Raw genomic sequence first — 21578 nt, 5'->3', positions numbered from 1 at the left:
CTCGCGATACTTCGTGGCCTATATATTACTGGCACCACGCTTTATCGGCCTTTTCCATTTTCGCTGTCGTGGTGAAGGTGCAACAGTTTTCGGTCGTCCCGAATCCGGGTTCATCCGACACCCTCACCAATTCTAATCGAACTGAGCTCAACATCATCTGATACACCATGCCTCCTAAATTCGATCCCAACGAGATTAAAGTCGGTATGTTTGGAATACGGTAAACGTTTTAACGGGTTTCTGATTAACGTTCGGTCTGAGCGGCCTAGTCTGCGCGCAAGGGACTAATAAACGAGTAGAAGGGTAAAACTACAAAAAATTAACGTGTAGGTTAGTTTAGTCATTTTAAACAAAGTTTACATATAACAATATATGTAGGCTAACCTAGAGGCGTGGATTTTGAACTCTTTCTATAGTATGTTTTGGGATAACGTTAGTGTCTGCAGTTTATCCTTGCACGTGGCGCTTTGAACGATTAGGTTTGACGATTTGAATGTGTACTACACCGGTTTCTTGTTGTAGTTTCACAGCACTCGGGAAGTGTATGTAGACATCTTCAAATGTTAATCCACAAAAAGCGAACAAACGTGACCGGCAACGTCAGAGTAGCATTTGCGGTGTATCTTGCTTTTATCCATCCAGACTATGTAGATATTTAAACTGGTTAAACTTTAGGGGAGTTGCAACGTTTTGGAAGTTTCTCATAAAAACTACGGTTCTAGTATTAGTGCATATCTTAGGGTTAGGTTGGGAACCGAGTAATGAACCCTTTTATCCTTCCGTCTAGTGAAATCTAGGGGCTCATGAAGTCAGTTTTACTTTTCCTTCCGTTTAATTTTTTCAAACCGTTTTAATGGTTGCATTTTATCAAAAGCGTGTCTAATTAATTGGAATCATGAAACACAATTTAACAATTTTAAATTTAACAAAATAAAGACCCTGTGAAACGATTTCCTCAAACTCAAGTGTATTTTCCCAAAATCTGTTTTCCCTGATTTTTTTTTATTGCATTTTAATACTTAAATTTTGTTGTAGTAATCCAGTGGTTCCCAAACCTGTCCTGGCGTACCCCCAACACTGCACGTTTTCTTTGTCTCCCTAATTAAACAAATCTGATTCAACTCATCAGCTCATTATCACATGGGTTAATGAGCTGATGAGTTGAATCAGATGTGTTTAATTAGGGAGACAAAGAAAACGTGCAGTGTTGGGGGTACGCCATGACAGGTTTGGGAACCACTGTAGTAATCAAAAGCATCTTTAAGTGATTTGTATAAGTGTACCCCCCTCCTTCCAGATATACTGTTGTGTATTTACGTTTTTTGGCTCCGTCAGTTTCTGATTAAAAAAAAAAAAAATTCTGGTAAATATTTCTTAAATGTTTTAGTTGCATCCGTATTAATGCTATAGTTCAGTAAAATGTATATCAGTCACCGTTTAATGTTTAACTGAAGTAATATCTTTTTTTTTAATTTCCCCCTGAAAATACTGCGAAAATGCTCATGAAGGGACTTTCTCAGAGCAGTTCTAGGTTTTAATGTACTATCGAGGCTGAAAACAAATTGTGACATTGTGCGTTATACAGTAAATTATGCCCGGATTCCATTAGTTTTCCACCTCGCCGAAGTCCCTGTGTTATTTCTTTATGGTGGTCCATCTCTGCATGCTGTTCTTGAAGCACAATAGCATGTGTGCTTTAATAGGGTTTTAATCTCAACCCCAAAAAGAACATGCTGTACAGAATAGATTTGCTGTAATGCTGCACAGGTCTTCCTTTTTTGCATTATCCAGGTATACCTATTAGTCATTTGAGTTATTTGCAAAGGAACTTTTTAACTGATGCGTTCAGATCAGTTTAAATGAATGGTGCTCAATGCAGAGTAGTGTTTTAATTTAACCCAACCCCCCCCTCCCAATCTTACAGCATCCACTGGTTCTGTGGTTAAATTCTAGTAATTCTAGTAAAAGTAACTTTTTGATTCTTTTTTCAGTGTACATGAGATGCACAGGTGGAGAGGTTGGTGCCACTTCCTCGCTGGCCCCCAAAATCGGACCTTTGGGTCTTGTAAGTATAACCATCTTAGTCTGTATTGTTTGATCTTTATAAAAAAATAAGCCCCCCGCCACTGTCCTAGTCTGTAAAAGTGACTTCGAACAATCCAGTGGAGGCTAATAGTGACCCGGCTTTTGGAAGCGGGGCGGCCCCAACCTAATGGCTAACTCTCTGCGCCGAAAGGCCTGGAACAAACCGCTTGTGTCACAGCACATTGACTCTGTTCCATGCTGTATTGTAATTTAATTTTCTGTTCTTTCCCTCAGTCCCCTAAAAAGGTGGGTGATGACATTGCAAAGGCCACCGGTGACTGGAAGGGCCTGCGAATCACTGTGAAGCTGACCATCCAGAACAGACAAGCAGCGGTAAGCCCTTGAAGTGTTTCCACCCCTATACTGGCCCTTGAGGTCATGTAGCCTTTAGATGCTTACAGGTTTGGTTGTGGTTTCAGATTGAGGTGGTCCCATCAGCCTCTGCCCTCATCATCAAGGCACTGAAGGAACCTCCTCGTGACAGGAAGAAGGTCAAGAACAGTAAGTAGCTTTTTACCCCACCTTCGTACTCTGTATTGGAGGAATCATGTCTTTTGTGTTTTCTGGTCATGTGTGTTTATTCACCATAAGCCTCCCGCCACTGTGCTTGTCTGTAAAATAGACTGTGTACTGCCAAGGGAAGGCTTATAGTGACCCAGCTCTAGGAAACAGGGCCGACCAACTTAATGGCTGACTCTGTGCCGAAAGGACTGGAACAAGTTCTATTGCATTTTTTATTTTTTTTTATTGGCCAAAATGTTGTATGATGCACACTGTCATTCAGAAGTTTGTGGTCAGTAAGAATTAATTTATTTCCGTCACGATGCATTTGATTTATCAAAAGTGGTCATTTTGAAGACCATAAACTTTACAGAAGTTTTGAAACCAAATAGCACTTTAACAAAAAAAGGACAGTGCCTTACACGAAGAGAAATATATGCAAATAACTGCTAATAAGTTTGATTGAAACTTAAGCTCCTTAATGTTTCAGTAAGACTGAATTCAGCCAGGATGCTTTGTTTTTCAAAAGCAAATTTTAAAGTTTTTAGCATGAAAGACTTCTGCTTATAACACTACAAATCTCATCGACCCCAAACTTCTGAAAGGTAATGTACATGCTATTAGTTTGACTAGCGCATTCTAGATGTCCTGATGTTTGTATAATGTTTCCCTTTTCTTTTGTAGTTAAGCACTCTGGAAGTGTTACTTTCGACGAGATCATAAATGTTGCCCGTGTCATGAGGCCACGATCTATTGCCAGGGAACTTAGTGGTATGTATTTTAAGAATTTATACATCTGGCAGCAATATTAATCGATCAGCCTCCCGCCACTGTGCTAGTCTGTAAAAGGGACTGTGTACTGTCCAGAGGAGGCTAAAAATAACCCAGTTCTAGGAAGCAGGAATACTCAAACTCAGTGGTTAAACCTGTGCCAAAAAGCCTGGAACATGTATTATAACAGTGTATGATTTGAGTTATATTGATTTAGATCATCGTATAAACCAATTTGTCGTCTGTTTCTCAGGTACCATTAAAGAGATTCTTGGCACAGCTCAGTCTGTAGGCTGCACCATTGATGGTCGTCCTCCCCATGATGTCATTGATGACATCAACAGTGGCAAAATTGAATGCCCAGCTGTAAGTATTAAGTGCCATTATGCTTTGGAGACAAATATTTTGTCTTTCACTCACTGGTTTTAATTTTATTTTTTCCTCCCAGGAGTAAGAAGTGGATTCAAGACAAAAAAATAAAACCGTTAAAATGACAAAAGTCCATGTGTTTTCTTTCACTACTTCTCAAACAGGTGGCTTGATTAAAATGTCAAACACATATCAAGGTGTAAACTGAATTCATAACTTATTTTGGAAAAATAAGTCTCTATGCATTCCCAATTTCCGCTAAAGATTGTAAACCAGCAGCACTGTGATAACAGCAAAAATACTAGAGGACACGTCTAAGACTGTATAGAGAACCTCTGCATAGAGACCGCCAGAACTTTATTGGTTCTAGAAGTGTATATAACTATTTGGTTTGTACCATATTTTGGAAACACACGAGCATTCAACTATAAGACACCAAGAATATAAACTGATGACACTGAAACCATTAAAGCTATTTATTTGAAAAAAAAAAAAAATCGCTTACATCTAGTCAAATATTCCTGAGTTATACAAAAACTGGCTTAGTTTTTCTTATTTGTCATCGTAAATCAACATCTTTCACCCTCCCCCCCCATTTCTTGACCAGGGAACAGTACCATTTACTTGCTTCAATCCTATAGCTACTACAGTGTTGTATCAAACTGATTAAAGTGAATTTGGAAGAGACCTTTTACAGTTTCTCTTGAAATATACCATACTGTATTCAAATGAGCTCTCAGCAGGAATGTTGCCACAGTTAATTTTGCACAGCTGCTCAATTTCATGAAGTAATACACATTCAGAACCATAGTCTTGTCTTTGTCCCACTATTAATGTGGAAACTGCCATTTGCCATAGTTGATGGAAACCAGGACGGATTGAACAATTAAATAATCCTGTTTCCTCTCAATTCTCCACATCCTCTTCCTCTCCTTCATTCTCTCCCTCCTGCTCATCCTCCTCTTCATCTCTACTCTTGTCATTCTCATCCGTGTTTTGCTTCTCCTTATCCTTGCGTTTTTGCTCAGTTGCCTCCTTCTTGCCTTTCTGACCTTTTTTGTAAGCTGATTTAAAAAAAACAATGTCAGCACAAAGCAGTTAGACACATTAATCAGATGCTTTTATGAATTCATAGATCTCTGGACCTGTTCATATAATATTTACCTTCAAGAGCTTCCCTCAGGGGTTGTAAGAAGCGCTCAAACTCCATCTCCTCCACAGCGGACATCACATCTCCAGCGTTCAGAGTCTTCCTTTTTGCTTTCATAGCAAAATTATTTGCGCTGATGTCAACACAACAGAAATTACATTTGGGTAGGTTGCCAGAATAGAATTTCTCATACGAAATGAAACGAAACGTCTTACTAACCAGGATGTTGCATAGAGAACGAAAATACTGGCTGCTTGAGATATCGCTCTTCTCGCTTCCTTGGACACGTTAACTCCGTCTGGCAACTAAACACGAGGAAAACAAGTTACCTTGTATAATAAACACAATATAATAGACTACAGTGACTGAAAGAGACAATTTACATAAGGGTTTCATCTCAATGGATAAAATAACCAGCTGTGGTGACACTTACTGCCTCCTTTATAATGCGCGTGATGACAGCATTGGGAAGATTGAGGTCCTCTGGTCTCTCAGCCATTACACCGAATACACACTAAAAGAGATGAAACACGACGATGTAATGTTTTTGTTTTATATTAACCGATTTGGGTTGATAAACATGCGTGATCAGATCTCTATCTGAACGACCGCGAAAACTTTTTGTTAGCTTAGCCGCCTAACTTACACCAACTACAATACAAAACGATTGAAGTGTGTTAAATATCGAATTTCGTTACCTTAAATATGCGTTAGCTTGTTTATCAGCTATTCAGCTGCATACAGAACAAGCGAATACGAACAAAAGTTAATGTGTGCTTTACTAGTCCGCAACCCGCTTGATCATCCAAACCCAGGCTTTGACCTTTCACCTCTAACCGCTCCGCCAACCAATAGCCGCTCAGTTATGACGTCAATTTGTAGGCAAACCAGAAATATTTACGCCAGATTGGGGCGCATGGTTGCGCACTTTCACGTTTGACCTGTAATATAAATTACACAGAATACCTCAAATGTGAATTTCAAAGCCGCTTTTTTATAATGTCTTTAACAATACAATTATTATGACGGTTCACATCCTGGTGACAGTTTTAGTCCTTTGTGTCCACAATGGACCTAGTCTTATTTTAGTCATAAACTGAAAACTTATCTTCTAAAAAAAATCATAGGAAATTCCCAAAGAACAAACATGTTTATTGTCTTCTTGGTTTTATCTTTATTTTTCTAGTAAGTTATGAATAATTGCGCGTGGGGTTTTCAGTATGAAATAAAGGTTTATCAAAGTAAAACGGGGAAAACCTATTTCAGCGCTGTTTCAGTGTTTGATATTTGTTGGCTTGTGGGTTGTTGTTTTTGGGCCACTCAGCGGCATTTGATGGCAATTTAATTTATCTGCATCTCAGATCGTGTGAAGTATAAACGCATATAGCTAAACCTCGTTTACAAATTGAACGTTTTTTTCTTTATTTTTTTTTTTCTTTACAATACGCCCTCTTGTTCATCTTATCGCGAAACCAGTCCACATGAATAATGTGTTTATTATTATTATGAAGCATGTGCAGTGGTCACGTAGCAATACAGTGCAACTGCTCAGTTTACACGGAATGTATATTGTAGTAATTTCATGGTCTCGCAAGAGCGTTTGTTAATGTTCTGAGATCATTTCTATTTATAGCATTATGTTTTAAATGTTTGAGAGTATTGCTTGCGTGAGTATGAATGTGAAACATCATTTAGTTGCGTTGCTGGACCATCAAATAATGGGAAAAACTTTAATAGGCCTATTTCAAAAGGTTTTGAAGCATTTGCCTAAAGTGTCTAATCTATATATTTATTTTCTTATGGTGGAAAACTGTTATTATTAATATTAGTATAGACTAATTAATGGTGAGGCTTTAAACAGATTTAACAAAAGAAAAATAAATCACTGTATGAAGCATAATCTTCTTGTCTCCATGTGTGGCCCCCCTGAAATAATTAAGGATTTATAACAAATTTCATGTAGATTTTTCCATAATGAACAAACCCATAAAAGATAACTGTTTGGGGGCGTGGCTTTTTTGAATCTTCATCACCCTTTAAAGTTTGCCATACTATTGTGTCAACCTCACTTGTGGTTAATGGCAAAGACTTTCCATGACTTTTTTCCCTGATTTCTTTGATGCTCATCAAATGGGTTGAGGTTAGAGTCATAGCTCACAAAGCAATTAACATTTAACACCATGTTGTCTTTTTATAGAGATTGTTTCAAGTTTCATTTGTTTTCTTCACACTTTGCAAATGATGTCATTCAAATGCTCAAGTTTTTAATGGCATCTTTAGCTCTGAATGAGACTTCGTACGGCTGCAGTTTACTACACTAGATTGTGAACTAAGTTTTGATTAATTAGGATAAACCTTAATAACAGGAATCTAATTCGATTTATCAAAGGGCATCACATTTGACAATGTTCAGAGTCAATCTCAAATGAGGTCAAACTTTTGTCTTCTAAATTCCACAAATCATATATTCTTTTCATTTATGCCAGCTCTCTTTATATTGGGTAATCATTAGATAAAGACTAATATTTCTACACATCTTTACACCTGAATAGCATTTAAGACTGATAACTTGGATGTGGATGTAATTTTGGTATAATGGTGGTAGTGTATGATAGCAACACCAGGTGTCACTAATAATACTAATACTGGCAGTTTGTTGTTTTGTTTTTTTAATAGCAGCAGTTAAGATCACTCATTTTCTCTCTCTTATAATTGTTAATTAATTAGTAAAATTATTTATTTATTTTTCTGGCTTTCATTGTAGGATTGAAAATGCAGAATTTGACAGAAAAATGCAGAAAATTCACTTTAGCTTTCCTTTTCACAATAATTAAAGCAAAGTCACTGTATCACCACCAAAGCAGCTGTCTCTTTCATTATTTAATTAATTGTAATCAACTGTACAACATTATGTGACCTGGAGACTATTTATATTTCCATGTTGTTTATATGAAAAAATGTCATGTGTAGAATACAGCACACCTGCTTTAGTGTGTTAATCAACTTTAAGATATTGATTCAGTTTTTTTCACAGTTATGTTCATGACTACAGCATTTATGATTATCAATTTTCTGCTTGAAATAATGCAGGATTGGGGCCATTCTGTTTCCATTTAAAACATTCTTAATGTTTCACTGGACTTCATAAGAATTCAAAAGTGAAAGATGTTTCTCAACTATTCAGCTGTAATTTCTAACTTAATGCAGGGTGTTTTTTGTGCAGTGAAATTTAAAGGGTGATGTGTGATTGTTGCCGTTGCTTTTAACCAGTTGATTATGACCTCATTATCTTTATTTTTTATATAATTTATTTTTTTGTCCCAGTAATTCAGATGACTAATATAAATAGGTGAGTGTACAGTATAGGCTTGGTCAGATGTAGACAAAAGTCAGGATTTCACACCTCTAAATTGATGCTTTAAATAAATGGAAATTTCCAACAAGAACATAAAAGTTGATGACAAGAATGGTTACGCTGAAGAACTAAAGTTCTGAACTGTAGATCATTCATTTAAATGCATTACTTTTAAAATCAACTCCTCAAACATTTTTTTTGAAAAATGTGTTCCTATGAGTTGTACGTGTCAGATTTACAACCTTTCCACTATAAAGGCCATCAATTATTATTATGACTCTAACTCCTATTCACATGCTTCCACAGGTTACAGTTCCTAAGGAAGGATAGGAAGTCTGAGTTTCCCAGTCTCATTCATTTCCCTTCAATGTTCAACCAAGAAAGATTGAATAGAAACAGGAAAGTCCATCAAGCAGCCCACTCCAATAGATGTTCTCAGGAAAGGCCACAACCAAAAGAACACATAAATACTCCCGTCATTGTCTGGACATTTGTCTGCTTCTGCTTGCTCTAGAGGTCACCCAAAGGCTCATGTTGAAGGTATATATTGGCTCATTTGTATTGGAATATATTTCAGATTTTCTTAGCGAAGAGATTGCAGTGCTCTTATTTTATGTTCACTGGCTGCAGATAGTACAGATTTGCCTCAGTTATTTTAATATTTACTTTCATAAATCAGTGCTCTGTACTCTGAATCTTCATATAGGATCGAAAGATGTTTCACCTCATATTTTACATTTATTTTTTTAAAATGGCATTCAATGGCAAAATGCCTTCAACCATGTTCCCATTTTGGACAAATCTTTTTACTTCCAGTACACTCGGGAATGGATATGTGAACTTGTCAAAAATGATTTGTATTACATATTTACTTTTGTCATTTATTGCATAACTAGACACTCTTTATTGTGCTTTTTTCTCGGCCAGCTGTTTCCGTTTTGTTTTATCTGTTTAAAGATTGCTTTCATTGAGTCTCTAATCAATCAAAATACATGAAAACTCTATCCATGGAGCCTTTTAAAAGATTGTAATTTTTGTCAAAATTATGTTATGAAAATCTGCTTTCTTTCGTGCATTCAGAGTCACCGTTTCCATGTGGGAAAAAGTGTTTTCATGAGTGGTCTTTTTGTGAATTTAATTTGACCTTTTTGAACTTTCATACAAGATGGCATTAAAGAGACAACAGCTTGCATGGAGCAGCCTTTAGATACAGCACATATCATGGGCTTATAAAATGAATCAAAAACTTATGGGTGACTACTAAAATAATAAGTATATAATGGCACTACCTAACTAAATCTATTGTCTTTGGATGTTGCTGCATTAACACTGTTAGGTGCCAATCCAAAATGATCACATACTAGCTGCCTTATGCTCTATGATGGACTGTTTACATTTTTCTATTATTAATTACATTGATTGATCCAGGTTTTTGCAGGATGAAAAGTGTTATGCAGTCCGAGTTTCTCACTGTCATAACAACATATTTTAAGCTTCCATGAACAGAACCAAAACATTGGTTGCAAGCTGCCATCAACAGTTACCTCAGCCTCGCCTCTAATCCTCCCTTAAGCAGGGACCTCATCTTCATCCATGCATCTTATATTACACCTCATATCTCCTGCACACCTGGAGATCTTGTCTTTCACAGAGGACAGTTGTGCTGTTGAAAGTTTGGGCAGTGGAGGAGTGAGGAGGGTGGTTCTGCTCTCCCAACGGCTGTCAACACCTCCATTTTGACGGAGTGAAGGAACTCAACCTGAATGTATAACAGGAGAAGTGAATGTCTGAATGAACCTCATTGACACACACCTGTGGAGATCACCACCTTCACCTGTTTGAACTTCTGACCTATTTATGAGGTTAAGGGGCCACATGCTGCAATACAGGGGACAGAAAACACCATGCGAAGACACAGTTGATTCACATTATGTGGTTATGAATATGCAGTAAATATCTTGAACAAACATCTCTCCACATTAAAGCTTTCCAACCTACAGACTATTTTAATTTCTGATATTACACAGCTGGTCAATCATGCCTTTTCTTGGTGTCCTATTACTTCTGCCAAGATTCTGATGTTCATATCCAATGGACACTTACTTTATACATTCATGAAGTTTTTAAATGTAGAACCTAGTAGTAGCAATGTAGATGAGAAAGGCCACAGGAAACCAAAGCTAAAGGCCTGAACGAAGGAAGAGGTCCAAACTCTGCTTCTAAGTTATGCTTAGAAAGGTGCAAATCTTATGTGAAATGTTCTGTCTCTGTTTGCAAAGAACATTTTCGCATTGTCTGTGATAAAAAATGTGGGGAGTGAAGGTTCAGATTAGAATATACTTTACATTGGATCTAAATTAGTTTAGAGTTTTAGTTTTTTTTTTTTAAGGCATCCTTTGTACAGGCTTAGTATTTTGTAATTTAGCAGTATTATTATAAATAAAGATACACACACACACACACACATTTCAAATAACCTCAACCACAGATGCTGCATTCACTATTTTTACCTTTTTTTTTCTTATTATAATGCCCCAAACTTGGAAAACAACTCATTTCCCACTCATAATTATGACTTTAAGGTTCTTCTTGTGAAATAAATGTTTAAATACGATCTTTCTGACAGCCTGCCTTCAAGTGCACGTGGAAAGCTTGTACCCTGAGTTGGAAATTCGTTATCATGTCACACATTCAGAAAGCAAGACAAAATAATTATATTGTGGACAATTCAAAAGGATGAAAATTATTCATTTCCATCACTTATTTAGCCTATGGTATCAAAAAAAAAAAAATTTTTGTTAAGCAAACCTGGAAAGTGTTTAACTTTTTGCCATTTATTGTTTCTACTTATCTCTCTATATAAATTATAGATATGTTGTATTCTCTATAATACAGTTCAGTGTGTCTGCCATGTTTCAAATTGACACGACCCTTCCCATGACCTACTGTACCACTTCTGCCAAGATTCTGGAGGATTCAATGGACACTACTATCCCGTCTACAGAAGAGGGGTTGTGAATGGCAGTGAAGCAACACAACTGACACTGATCACATGATAGTGACAACATTACACATATGAATTTCATACATACGTCTCACATTTAATACTATTATAAAACCAAATATTTTTTAAGGATCTGAAGTAAGTTTCAACCCAAATTACTATACTAGATAGTATGCGACTTCGGACGCAGCTATAGTTACCAATTGTAGTGAATCCAGATCTTCAGTATTGATATACCGAAATACTTTTCAGATAATGAACAACTGACGGCACAAAATCCAACTTATTCAGGCTACTCAAGGCAGCTTGACTCCAGAAGTGTACCTTGGCTCAAAAATGATTGCGATCAATGAGGCAGTTTTGAAATGAAGCATTCTGAACAGACGTCATTTGAGGAATGTCTTTTTGCACAGCACTGGCAGTGGAAAAAGTCGGGATGCTCTGTACACATTGGGCACAGGGCTCATCAGAAGCAAACAAACAGAGGCAGCTCTGTGATGATGCATGAGTCTGTCAGAGAGCCCCTAGCTCTGAATACAGACCAGCCAGTGTAGGGTCAGACGGAAACTGAACTTCTCGATCAATCACAAGCTGGTTACCACATATACACAGTGAATCTCATGTATGTGCATCCACTCGATAAACTTCCCTTGGCTCTCTTTGAGTGCTATAAGTGGAAATCGAAGGAATCTCCAAATATCCAGACAAGAATGTGCACACACAAACACAAAGGGTTGTTTGAATTCCTGTTGAGTCTACTCTTTCTAGACCTAACATACCTACTGCAACCTTTGCAGAAAAATATCAACTGCAAAAATAATTCATATCCACCGCTCTACGATTTTCCCTCCTTGTGATTTACGAGTGTTGAGCATTCTTAAGTGAATCATCAAATCCTGCAGACCGTTCCATTAATTACCCTGAGGTATCTTTGGTATCTGCTCGCAGTGTTTCACACCATGCCAGTATTTTGAACCCTTTCAGTTTTTCCGCCTCTTCAACGGGTGAACCGTCTGTTTGATTGTGTTGGCCTGAAAGTGGCATATTTCAGCTGCCCTCTGAACAATATCAAAAACAGGTGTTATTGATACAAGGTGAGTTGTGTTGAAAAACGGATGTAAAGAGGAGAAAGATACATATTTGGGGAGTTAATATTGGCACTTGTATCTTCATTTTTCCATCTCTGGTGTGTTTAGCAGATTATTTCCAGGAACATTTAAAGATGTTGCTGCATCAAATAGCAAAGCTAAACAGCTCCAGGGGCACAAACTGGTTCCCAGCAGTTTCTCTCTCACACACTCACTGCAAAGTCATTTACTGACCGAAAATGTCATGTTTGATCTAAGCCTCATGATGTTAAATGAAAATCTCATGAAGGAGTCTCAAGCTCACATTTGATATTAATTGAAAATAAAAAAAGTCTACTATTATAACCCTTTGATTCTTTGTATTTGACATTTTCAGAACAGTTTAACACTGACCCCTCTCTTAGTCGTATTGCTGTAACATGAAAAAATGATTAATATCTAAATGTTATTGTATTTATACATCATGGTAATATTTGATGTGCTGTTATAGTTATTTAAAAATTGGTTTGAATAAAAAACATCACAAAACAATTATTTACAGTATTTTTACAGTAATGTGTATGACTGTGATAAGAATCAATAATAAAAATAATGCATTAGAGACATGTATATAATGTCATTTGTAATAGCACAATGCAAAAATGAAATAGATAAATAAAAATCTAAGGTTATTAACTGTAGAATGTTTGCTTCATTTAAAATATTTAACTTTCTTATTTCTTGAGATTTCAGTTCTTTTTCCACATTACAGCCACAGGTTTTTTTTTTTTTTTTTTTTTTTTTTTTGTGATCAACATTTTTTTTACAGATTAATTTCATTTTCAGAAATAAATCACAAGTCAAAGTTCAAAAGAAATATGTACAAACAGATGCCATGAAGCCGTCCACTTATACAGAGAAAGAGGAAAAAAAAATAAAAGTACAAAAAAATCAGTGAAGCATAGTAGGGATGTCAACTTCTCATCCTATCTAGCATCGTCTCAGCAACATTTGTCCAACTCCTAATAGTGTTGTCCTTAGCGCCGTTGAGCCTGGCAGTGGTACCTTCCTGCAAGACAATGTCTCTGAAGTATGATAGCCAAGTGATTCATAGTGTTTTGAGATTGCCTTGGTTTCAGCAGATGTGGTTTCCACTGCTTTGCAGACTCTGTGTAGCAAGTCTAAGTGTTGCCATGGTATTAGTTTATTAGTTAATTCAATCTCTATTACCGTACTTTTTTACTTCTATTTTAAGGCAAGACTTTTATTATTCTGTTCCCAGGCAGACAGACGAATATACACACACTGATTTCCCACTGTGCAGTTTTGACATACTTCTCTTGCTAATGTGCAGAGCTGCTGATCCCTCACTTGACTGCTTCCATAGCAATGCAATGATGTTCCAGACATCAACAAACAGACAAGAGTTTGTATCTTTATTTTTAATTCTTTTAGCATTTATGATGGATATCTGTTTTGTCTGACAAATAGTCTAACTCATACTTAAAATTATAAGTATGTGTGGGAACCATGGTGAGTTAAGGATATTGAGAAATATGGGACACCCAAGATTTGATGTGGATATTTCTAGTTCCTAGTTGGCTTGTCATGTCATTGAGGTCTCATTTGGTGGTCTGAAGTATTGTGCTGCAATTAAAAAAAAAGTAAATTGCATGATTTACTATTATATTCACTCTTAGTATGTGAATATTATTTATTCTCTTGGCAAATAACTTTATTATCACTTGTGTTGGACTGAAAATAAACACAGAGAAAAAAAAATGAACCACAAAATAGATGGCAATGTGGTTGAAATGTTCATGACTTTCAGAAAAAAAAAGTTTGAGAATGCTGTTGTGATGGATGTACATACAGAATAAAGACATGATAAACGAACTAGTCCAAGTGTAAAAGTTTGACTCACCCTCATGTTATTCCAAACTTGTCTTTTCTTCTCTAGAATACAAAAATATATACAGTACAGACCAAAAGTTTGGAAACACCTTCTCATTCAAAGAGTTTTCTTTATTTTTATGACTATGAAAATTGTAGATTCACACTGAAGGCATCAAAACTATGAATTAACACGTGGAATTATATACATAACAAAAAAGTGTGAAACAACTGAAAATATGTCATATTCTAGGTTCTTCAAAGTAGCCACCTTTTACTTTGATTACTCCTTTGCACACTCTTGGCATTCTCTTGATGAGCTTCAAGAGGTAGTCACCTGAAATGGTCTTCCAACAGTCTTGAAGGAGTTCCCCAAGAGATGCTTAGCACTTGTTGGCCCTTTTGCCTTCTGTCTGCGGTCCAGCTCACCCCTAAACCATCTCGATTGGGTTCAGGTCCGGTGACTGTGGAGGGCCAGGTCATCTGCAGCACCCCATCACTCTCCTTCTTGGTCAAATAGCCCTTGATGCCTTCAGTGTGATTCTACAATTTTCAGTCATGAAAATAAAGAAAAGTCTTAGAATGAGAAGGTGTGTCCAAACTTTTGGTCCGTACTGTATATTTTGAAGAAGCTTTAAACTGTTCATGTTCATAAAATAAAAGCTATAAAATGGACAAAAACAGAAAGACATGTTTGAGAGTATCGTCTTTTGTGTTTCATTAAGATGTGTAAATGAGATTCATTAAGATGTTTTTGAATGAACTTTCTCTTTAAGAGAAGAACTAGTGACCTGGAATTTGACGCATACACACAAATCTACCATGGAACTATTATGTTATTATAAGAAATCTCATAACCTCAGTGAAATCACGAATTTCCTTAAAATGGTTTCTATCCATTGATGAATCATTATGAATTGCACATGAAGTTAAAGCACTTGTGTCATAAATACGTCCTTACAGTGTGTGTCCTAACTAAGATTCACCTGTTCAAATGCATGCCGTATGACTCTGTTATCAGCCATTCCAGTCATTTGCTGCATATGCTGTGACTAATCTCCCTCTGACTTGACCTCTGACCCTGTAGATGTCACACCAGAGGAATCATCATCAGGGGAATGTCATTCCAACTGCTCTTCTGGCACGTCTGTCAAAGAAATGAATGAAAAGCTCCACACAGTGATATTTCTACACCACCTACTCTTTCATACAGATCATTTTCCTCTCTTTCTTTCCCTCTCTCTCACTCAGATTTTTGTGAGTGGATGCTGTACGTCAATGAGCGGGCTGGCAGCTATGTGCCATGTGTGTGTGATGTCTCGCCGCCGTGGTGGTGAGAGCGAGTGCTGTCTGACAAAACTGTCTGTGCTGTCTGTAGGGGAGGTGAGAGGGATTGCTCAGTGTGTGTGTGTGTGTGTGTGTGTGTGTGTGTGTGTGTGTGTGTGTGTTACTGGATTCTCCTCTGACCAAAAATGTGCTAGAATACCTTTCCTGTATTTCACAACAGCCCAGACTAGTTCCTGAACTCAGACACAAACACCTTTCAGTATTTCTAGCAGTTTCTCCAGCTCTAGTTTTCATATGATTTCTGTCTAATGTGATAGTTAGAGAAGGCAAAATAAGATATCAATAGAAGTATATATATCTAAAGATGTTTATTCTTACCATTAATTCATAATAAAAGAGACAGGCAAACCAACTAAAACGTATTGACTCTATATCTTTTTCTAAAGTGACCTGTCAAATCTGTATGTGTGTGTGCGTGTGTGTGTGTGTGTGTGTGTGTGATGTCAGAGGGGGCTGCGCACGGCTGTCTATAAAAGTGGCAGTCACTAAGGGAATCTAGTGAGAATAGAGAATAGAGTTTTGTGCATTTATCAATTCATAACAGACGTCAAGAGAAAGAGGCGAGAAGGGATTGTCAACCAGACAAATTCTTTTTGAACTGACAGATACAGAGAGGATCTAAAGGCACTTTTTGAACATCTGAAACACTGTTTGTTAATCATCCAAACAGAGCACAAACGTAATCATTTTGGATAAAACTAACTATGTCCCCTCTGAGGATCGTAGCAAGACAAGGACATTTTATCACACTGGTGCTGCTTTCATGGGCCGCTGTGGAGGTGAGTTTTGTGCTATGTTTTGATGGTTTGATCTGGAATGTGCATCATTTTCTGCTCTGATACATTATATTTTTGTACTGCTCTTTTATAAACTATGATTTGAGACCTTTATTGATTAATGATTTGAATAAAGTCATACTGTTGTAATATGCACTGGTATGAAAATCACTTAATCACAATTTCAGTTTTCGGTTGCAGATAAAACTTTTTAATTAAGCATCTGTTACAAATAAAATAATTTTAGTACACAATGTGATAGGGCATTGAATCCACTTTCGTGCCTTATTTGTGTCAGGTTTTGGCTTAGAGACCCAGTACTATTCTTGTATGTGGTCAAATATAGAGGCAGCATGAACTTATAACGACTTTATAGTGTCTGAGGAGGTTACTGCAATTAATAATTTGCTTCATTGCAAAACTATGGCATTTTTTATTATTTCTTAATTTTTTTAAGTGAAAGCAACTTATTATCTCTTGATTTGTGGGATGGATGAAAGAAAAATATCTCATATAGTCTAGTGTATTACAATTTCCGTCCTTACTTGTTTCCTTCTGTGCTTCCTCAGGTGCAAGGAGGCTGTCCACTAAAATGCTCTTGTCCTTCCTCGCCCCCCTCGTGTCCTCCGGGTATCAGTTCGGTTCTGGACTCATGTGGGTGTTGTCGGGTCTGTGCCAGGCAGTTTAACCAGGACTGCAGCCCTACTGAGCCCTGTGACCACATTAAAGGACTGCGCTGCCACCTAGCGGCCGCTGGAGACCCTGACAGAGGCCTGTGTAGAGGTAAGAGGAGACAGTGCCGTTGTTGTTAACTACAATTAAAAAATCGATAGATTAAAAATATTTTTAAAAAGCCTAAACTGATTTGCTGGTGTTAGTTGGTTTAAGCAAACCAGCCAACAGAATCAATTAAAAAAATTACTTTTTATTTTTATTAAGGCTAACTGTGGAACTCGTGTTAATCAATCAATACTGTTAATTCTGCATGACGACTAGCTGAGGCTCAAGGTCGTCCATGTGAGTTGGATGGACGGGTGTATCAGCACGGCGAGGACTTTCAGCACACCTGTGAGCATCAGTGCACGTGCGTGGATGGAGTAGTCGGCTGCGTCCCACTGTGCCCACACCGCATCTCTCTGCCCGACTGGCGCTGCTCCCGCCGGCGCCTCATCAAACTGCCCGGCCGCTGCTGCCAGGAGTGGCTGTGTGATGATGACAACCGCATTGCTGAACAGGATCCGTTGCCTGACGCTCATCTACAAAAGCAGACAGACATAATAGGCAACGAGTTACTTGTAGCTCCATCTACTTCTTGGGATAGCAGTGCAGGAGCCCCTTATCAAGGTAGATGAATAACATGGTCTTTAAAGAGAAACTAAACCAACTTTTTTTTAGTTAATGATCTGTAAGAATGGGGCTTTATTAGTATGTTCATTGATTCGAGTAACTTTTTTGACATTTGAGTATAGAGTGTTTTAATTCTACAATATGTGGTGTAAAAAACGTCTGAGTGCTGCCCTCTTCAGGTTGAACGGAGGCTACTGCAGTTGATTTTTCCTATTGGATGTTTGGGGTGGCAAGTGACATAAGCAGTTTCCAGCTCACCACGCCCCTTGGTACGAGCTACCACGCCCTTAGCAGTATAAAACAATCTTGTTCTGTCAAAATTACTGTAGTGAGTTAGGAGCTGGAATTGTGAGTTTTGAAAACGACCAGGATAGACTACAAACTGCATTATACGCGGGATTGCTTCTCCAACGCAATAGAGGTGGAAATTAGCTTCTCCACACAGCTTGCGCTGAAAAGCGATGCGGTGCGGGAGTTAAGACCGCAGTTTGAGCCAGCGGATCGAATTGATATGGCTCAGGCCACAGACCCCTCGACATCCTCCACTTCAGGTGAAGGTGGGGGAGAAAAGTTCTACTTCAAATGAACGCTCTGTTGCAATGCTCAGCCCCGCCCTCGCTTCATCCCCTCAGAGCCTGACTCCACCCACTGGCAATATTTAAATAATGCTGAAAAGTGGGCAGAGCACAGCGGAGATAGAGGGGATGAACCAAGGGCAGGGCTGAGTGCATGGGGCGTGAACCTGAGACCCGCAGTGATGGATTGATTGACAGCTGCTGTCAGAGTCGCTTAAATGGAGAGTGACTGTAGTGACGCAAGCATTGCAACAGAGCGTTCATTTGAAGTAGAACTTTTCTCAATTCAATTCGAGCAATTCGAGAGGAAACTGCTTACGTCACCTGCCACCGCTTACGTCACTTCAACTGCAGTAGCCAACGTTCAACCTTAAGAGGGCAGCACTCAGACGTTTTTACACCATATATTGTAGAATTAAAACACTTTATACTCAAATGTCAAAAAAGTAACTCGAATCAATGAACATCACTAATAAAGCCCCATTCTTACAGATCATTAACTGAAAAAAGTTGGTTTAGAGTTTAGTTACTCTTTAAAGATCATGAAACAAATGACATAACCAATGCATTATTTCCTAACTTTTGATCACAGAAAAAAATGAATCATGGATATAATTTTTTTTTTATATGTTCGTAGAGTGGATTTCATCCTCTAAGTCCCACGACGTCCTTCCTCCCACCTGCTTACTGCAGGTCACTGATTGGTCCCCGTGCTCAGCCACCTGTGGAATGGGCGTGTCCAGCCGTGTAACCAACAGTAATCCTGAGTGTAGGCTTGTCAGTGAAACTAGGCTCTGTCAGATACGAGGATGTGACGTCAACCCTGCACCATCACTGAAGGTAAGTGGTGGCTGCAGTCTGATAGAATTTTTTAGATTTTTTGTATAAAAAAAAAAAAAACGTAACGTTACAAAATGACTAAGATTTTTTTTAGTAGTAGTAATTTTTCAAAATATTTTCTACATTGTAACACTGAATGTAAGTGGTACAAAATACATCTGTATCTGGGAATAAGATAAATAATATCATATTTTAAAAAAATGGCTTCTGTTGCTACTGAAGTAGATTTCTCTCTCTTTCTCACGTTCTCTTTCTCCTCCTCTCCATTCCTTTTTTCAGAAAGGAAAGAAATGTCAGAGAACCACACGAACACCGAAACCTGTGCAGATCGTATTTGCCGGATGCTTCACTGCTCGCCGTTACAGGCCTCGTTCATGTGGATCCTGCTCAGACGGTCGCATCTGTGTTCCCTCTGTGACACGTACAATCCGTCTACACTTTCACTGTCCCGAGCCAGAACGAGACGACTTTACCCGCAATGTCATGTGGATACACCGCTGCAGCTGCAGTCAAAGAAACAGCAGACAGGGCCTGTCATCACAAGCAGAGTTCTTCAATCTGCCAAACGATATACACACATACACACATGGACATTAGTTTAAAGAACCTATTTAAAGGCATCTTCTCAATTTTCTACTGTACCCAATGTTCTGTGCAAATGTTTTAGTCCATTCATCAATACAACAGTATAATCTCAATATAACAATAATATGTATCTATATAAATTATATAGACATTGCTGTTATATCAGGTTTGTAGTGACACATGGGAAAAATTATGACTGTAAAGCTTAGGAAAAATATAGTATAATCCATACCATACACAGGCTAATAATTCAATATTCATACCCTTTTGTTGTAACCATAAAACCAGATTTACTGTATATAGTGTAAATATGTATTAATTCCACTGTACATATATATATTGTTTCTATTTTATAATATTTACCAGACTTCAGTTCTTGTGAAGTGTCATATTCAAACCTCAATTTTTTGAGGTGAATGGCAAATAATAATATGGAGCAAATACATTTATTTGTATAAATATAGTAGTTTCATTTTGTAAAATAAAATTTTGAACAGTTTACGTTTTGGCTTTGTGTTCTTTGTGCATGATATTTACAATAAAAGTGAATAGAATAGAATAGAATAGCAATAGGAATTGCAATAAAAATGATGTTGTTTAGCAATTAAGTTATTAATAAAAAATAAAAAAAGATCTAGTCTTCTAAATAAATGTTCACTTATACCTTCATTAGAACACAGCATGACCAGGCCAATTTTTCTAAAGGACTTCAATGTTGCCACTGTTATATTTCCTCTTGTTCAGCTTCTCTCTGCTTTGTCTCTGTCTCTTATACTTTCACTCAAACATCTACAACTTTCAGCACTGTTGTGACGGGGAGCAGGAAATGTCTGAATGTGTTGAGGGTGTGCAGGATGGCAGGTGGAAATATGTGATGCCTGTACAATCCCACAGAATACAGAAGCTTTGAGCCACACACACTGTGAACATTTGTCACTCTTTGATTAGTCAGCATATGTTTTGTCTGCATGTCGGGTAACACACCCACCGCTTATGACAGAATCTGTTAGAATCTGTCACAGATTTAGGTATGTTCTGTGTGTAGTTAAATCCAGTCTGAAGCACTTATTTAAAAACGTTTCTGTATTTAACGGTTCTGTACGTGACTTCTTTATTTGAATACCCATAAAAACAGGGAAGCTATAAATAGATTTTGAAAGCTACTTGTGTGTCTGCTCTGTATTCAAGAGCTCCAGATTAAATGTGAATATGAGCGCCCTCTATTGGCTTAAAGACGCCTCAGAAGTAGAAACAATAAAGAACTTCTAGAAACTCCTGTATTCATTACCATATTCTATCACTGTATTGTATAAAACATGGATGAGTTAAGCTCCATTTTATTATACATTTGTGATAAACGATAAAAATTAAATCTTAATTCATATCATATTTTTATAACACTATTCTTCACCATTTCAATATAATTTATGAATGATGAAGGTACTTATGGATGGGCCTATGATATGGCTAACTAAGCAAGACTACCATAAAGAAAAAAATGTTTCAGACTGACTAACGATATCAATGACACATGTAGATGATTTCTAGCTACTGACGATCACATAACGATTTAACCTTCTTGTCTAATTATACCTCATTTTTGCTTGTAATGTGCTCACAAGAGAAAGAGGGAGAGAGGTCATCCAAACAACAAACAAACAAAAAAGATTCTTAGTAAGATGCATATAAGCAATTCCCACAATGAAAACTGGTCTAACACCCCAGTGTCCTCTGACTTTGTTCTCAGTATTCACAGTTTCTTCCTGCCTACCTCTTTATCTCTTTCCCTCCCTGACTTAGATATTTTCTCACCCATACTGATGTGCCCTGTCCAGCTCTCGTGGTCTTCTCTCTGTCTATTTCCTTTCTCTATCTCATGCAAAGGGTTGATTTTCTATGAAACAATGGGGCCA

At 37.5% G+C, this 21578-nt stretch overlaps 3 protein-coding genes and 3 non-coding genes across 6 annotated transcripts; 5 read left to right on the top strand and 1 right to left on the bottom strand.

Moving 5' to 3' along the window:
• Positions 1 to 36: 36 nt before the first annotated feature.
• LOC128006691 (60S ribosomal protein L12) lies at positions 37 to 3856 on the top strand. The gene is made up of 7 exons (XM_052592758.1): positions 37 to 204; positions 1992 to 2065; positions 2320 to 2418; positions 2505 to 2586; positions 3271 to 3357; positions 3611 to 3723; positions 3806 to 3856. The coding sequence occupies exons 1-7, from the start codon at positions 168 to 170 to the stop codon at positions 3809 to 3811; spliced, it is 498 nt and encodes a 165-aa protein (XP_052448718.1). The 5' UTR covers positions 37 to 167; the 3' UTR covers positions 3812 to 3856.
• LOC128015029 (small nucleolar RNA SNORA65) lies at positions 2120 to 2249 on the top strand. Its single transcript, XR_008183758.1, has one exon. It is a non-coding gene; the product is annotated as a small nucleolar RNA SNORA65 (small nucleolar RNA).
• Positions 2680 to 2806, top strand: LOC128015027 (small nucleolar RNA SNORA65). Its single transcript, XR_008183756.1, has one exon. It is a non-coding gene; the product is annotated as a small nucleolar RNA SNORA65 (small nucleolar RNA).
• Positions 3410 to 3537, top strand: LOC128015028 (small nucleolar RNA SNORA65). The gene has a single exon (XR_008183757.1). It is a non-coding gene; the product is annotated as a small nucleolar RNA SNORA65 (small nucleolar RNA).
• A 476-nt stretch (positions 3857 to 4332) lies between the features above and the next one.
• On the bottom strand, positions 4333 to 5724 carry LOC128006707 (DNA polymerase epsilon subunit 3). Its single transcript, XM_052592759.1, has 5 exons — positions 5575 to 5724; positions 5310 to 5390; positions 5096 to 5181; positions 4891 to 5009; positions 4333 to 4790 (listed from the first exon to the last, which is right to left on the bottom strand). Exons 2-5 carry the CDS (start codon positions 5373 to 5375, stop codon positions 4633 to 4635), a joined length of 429 nt encoding a protein of 142 aa, XP_052448719.1. The 5' UTR covers positions 5376 to 5390; positions 5575 to 5724; the 3' UTR covers positions 4333 to 4632.
• A 10336-nt stretch (positions 5725 to 16060) lies between these two features.
• LOC128006597 (CCN family member 1) lies at positions 16061 to 20164 on the top strand. The gene is made up of 5 exons (XM_052592751.1): positions 16061 to 16321; positions 16888 to 17101; positions 17315 to 17662; positions 18878 to 19080; positions 19360 to 20164. The coding sequence occupies exons 1-5, from the start codon at positions 16247 to 16249 to the stop codon at positions 19675 to 19677; spliced, it is 1158 nt and encodes a 385-aa protein (XP_052448711.1). The 5' UTR covers positions 16061 to 16246; the 3' UTR covers positions 19678 to 20164.
• The last annotated feature ends 1414 nt before the right edge of the window (positions 20165 to 21578 follow it).

The sequence above is a fragment of the Carassius gibelio genome, chromosome A5 (assembly GCF_023724105.1).
Source record: "Carassius gibelio isolate Cgi1373 ecotype wild population from Czech Republic chromosome A5, carGib1.2-hapl.c, whole genome shotgun sequence".
Classification (NCBI taxonomy): Eukaryota; Metazoa; Chordata; class Actinopteri; order Cypriniformes; family Cyprinidae; genus Carassius; species Carassius gibelio.
This window is presented reverse-complemented; position numbering and strand designations above follow the sequence as displayed.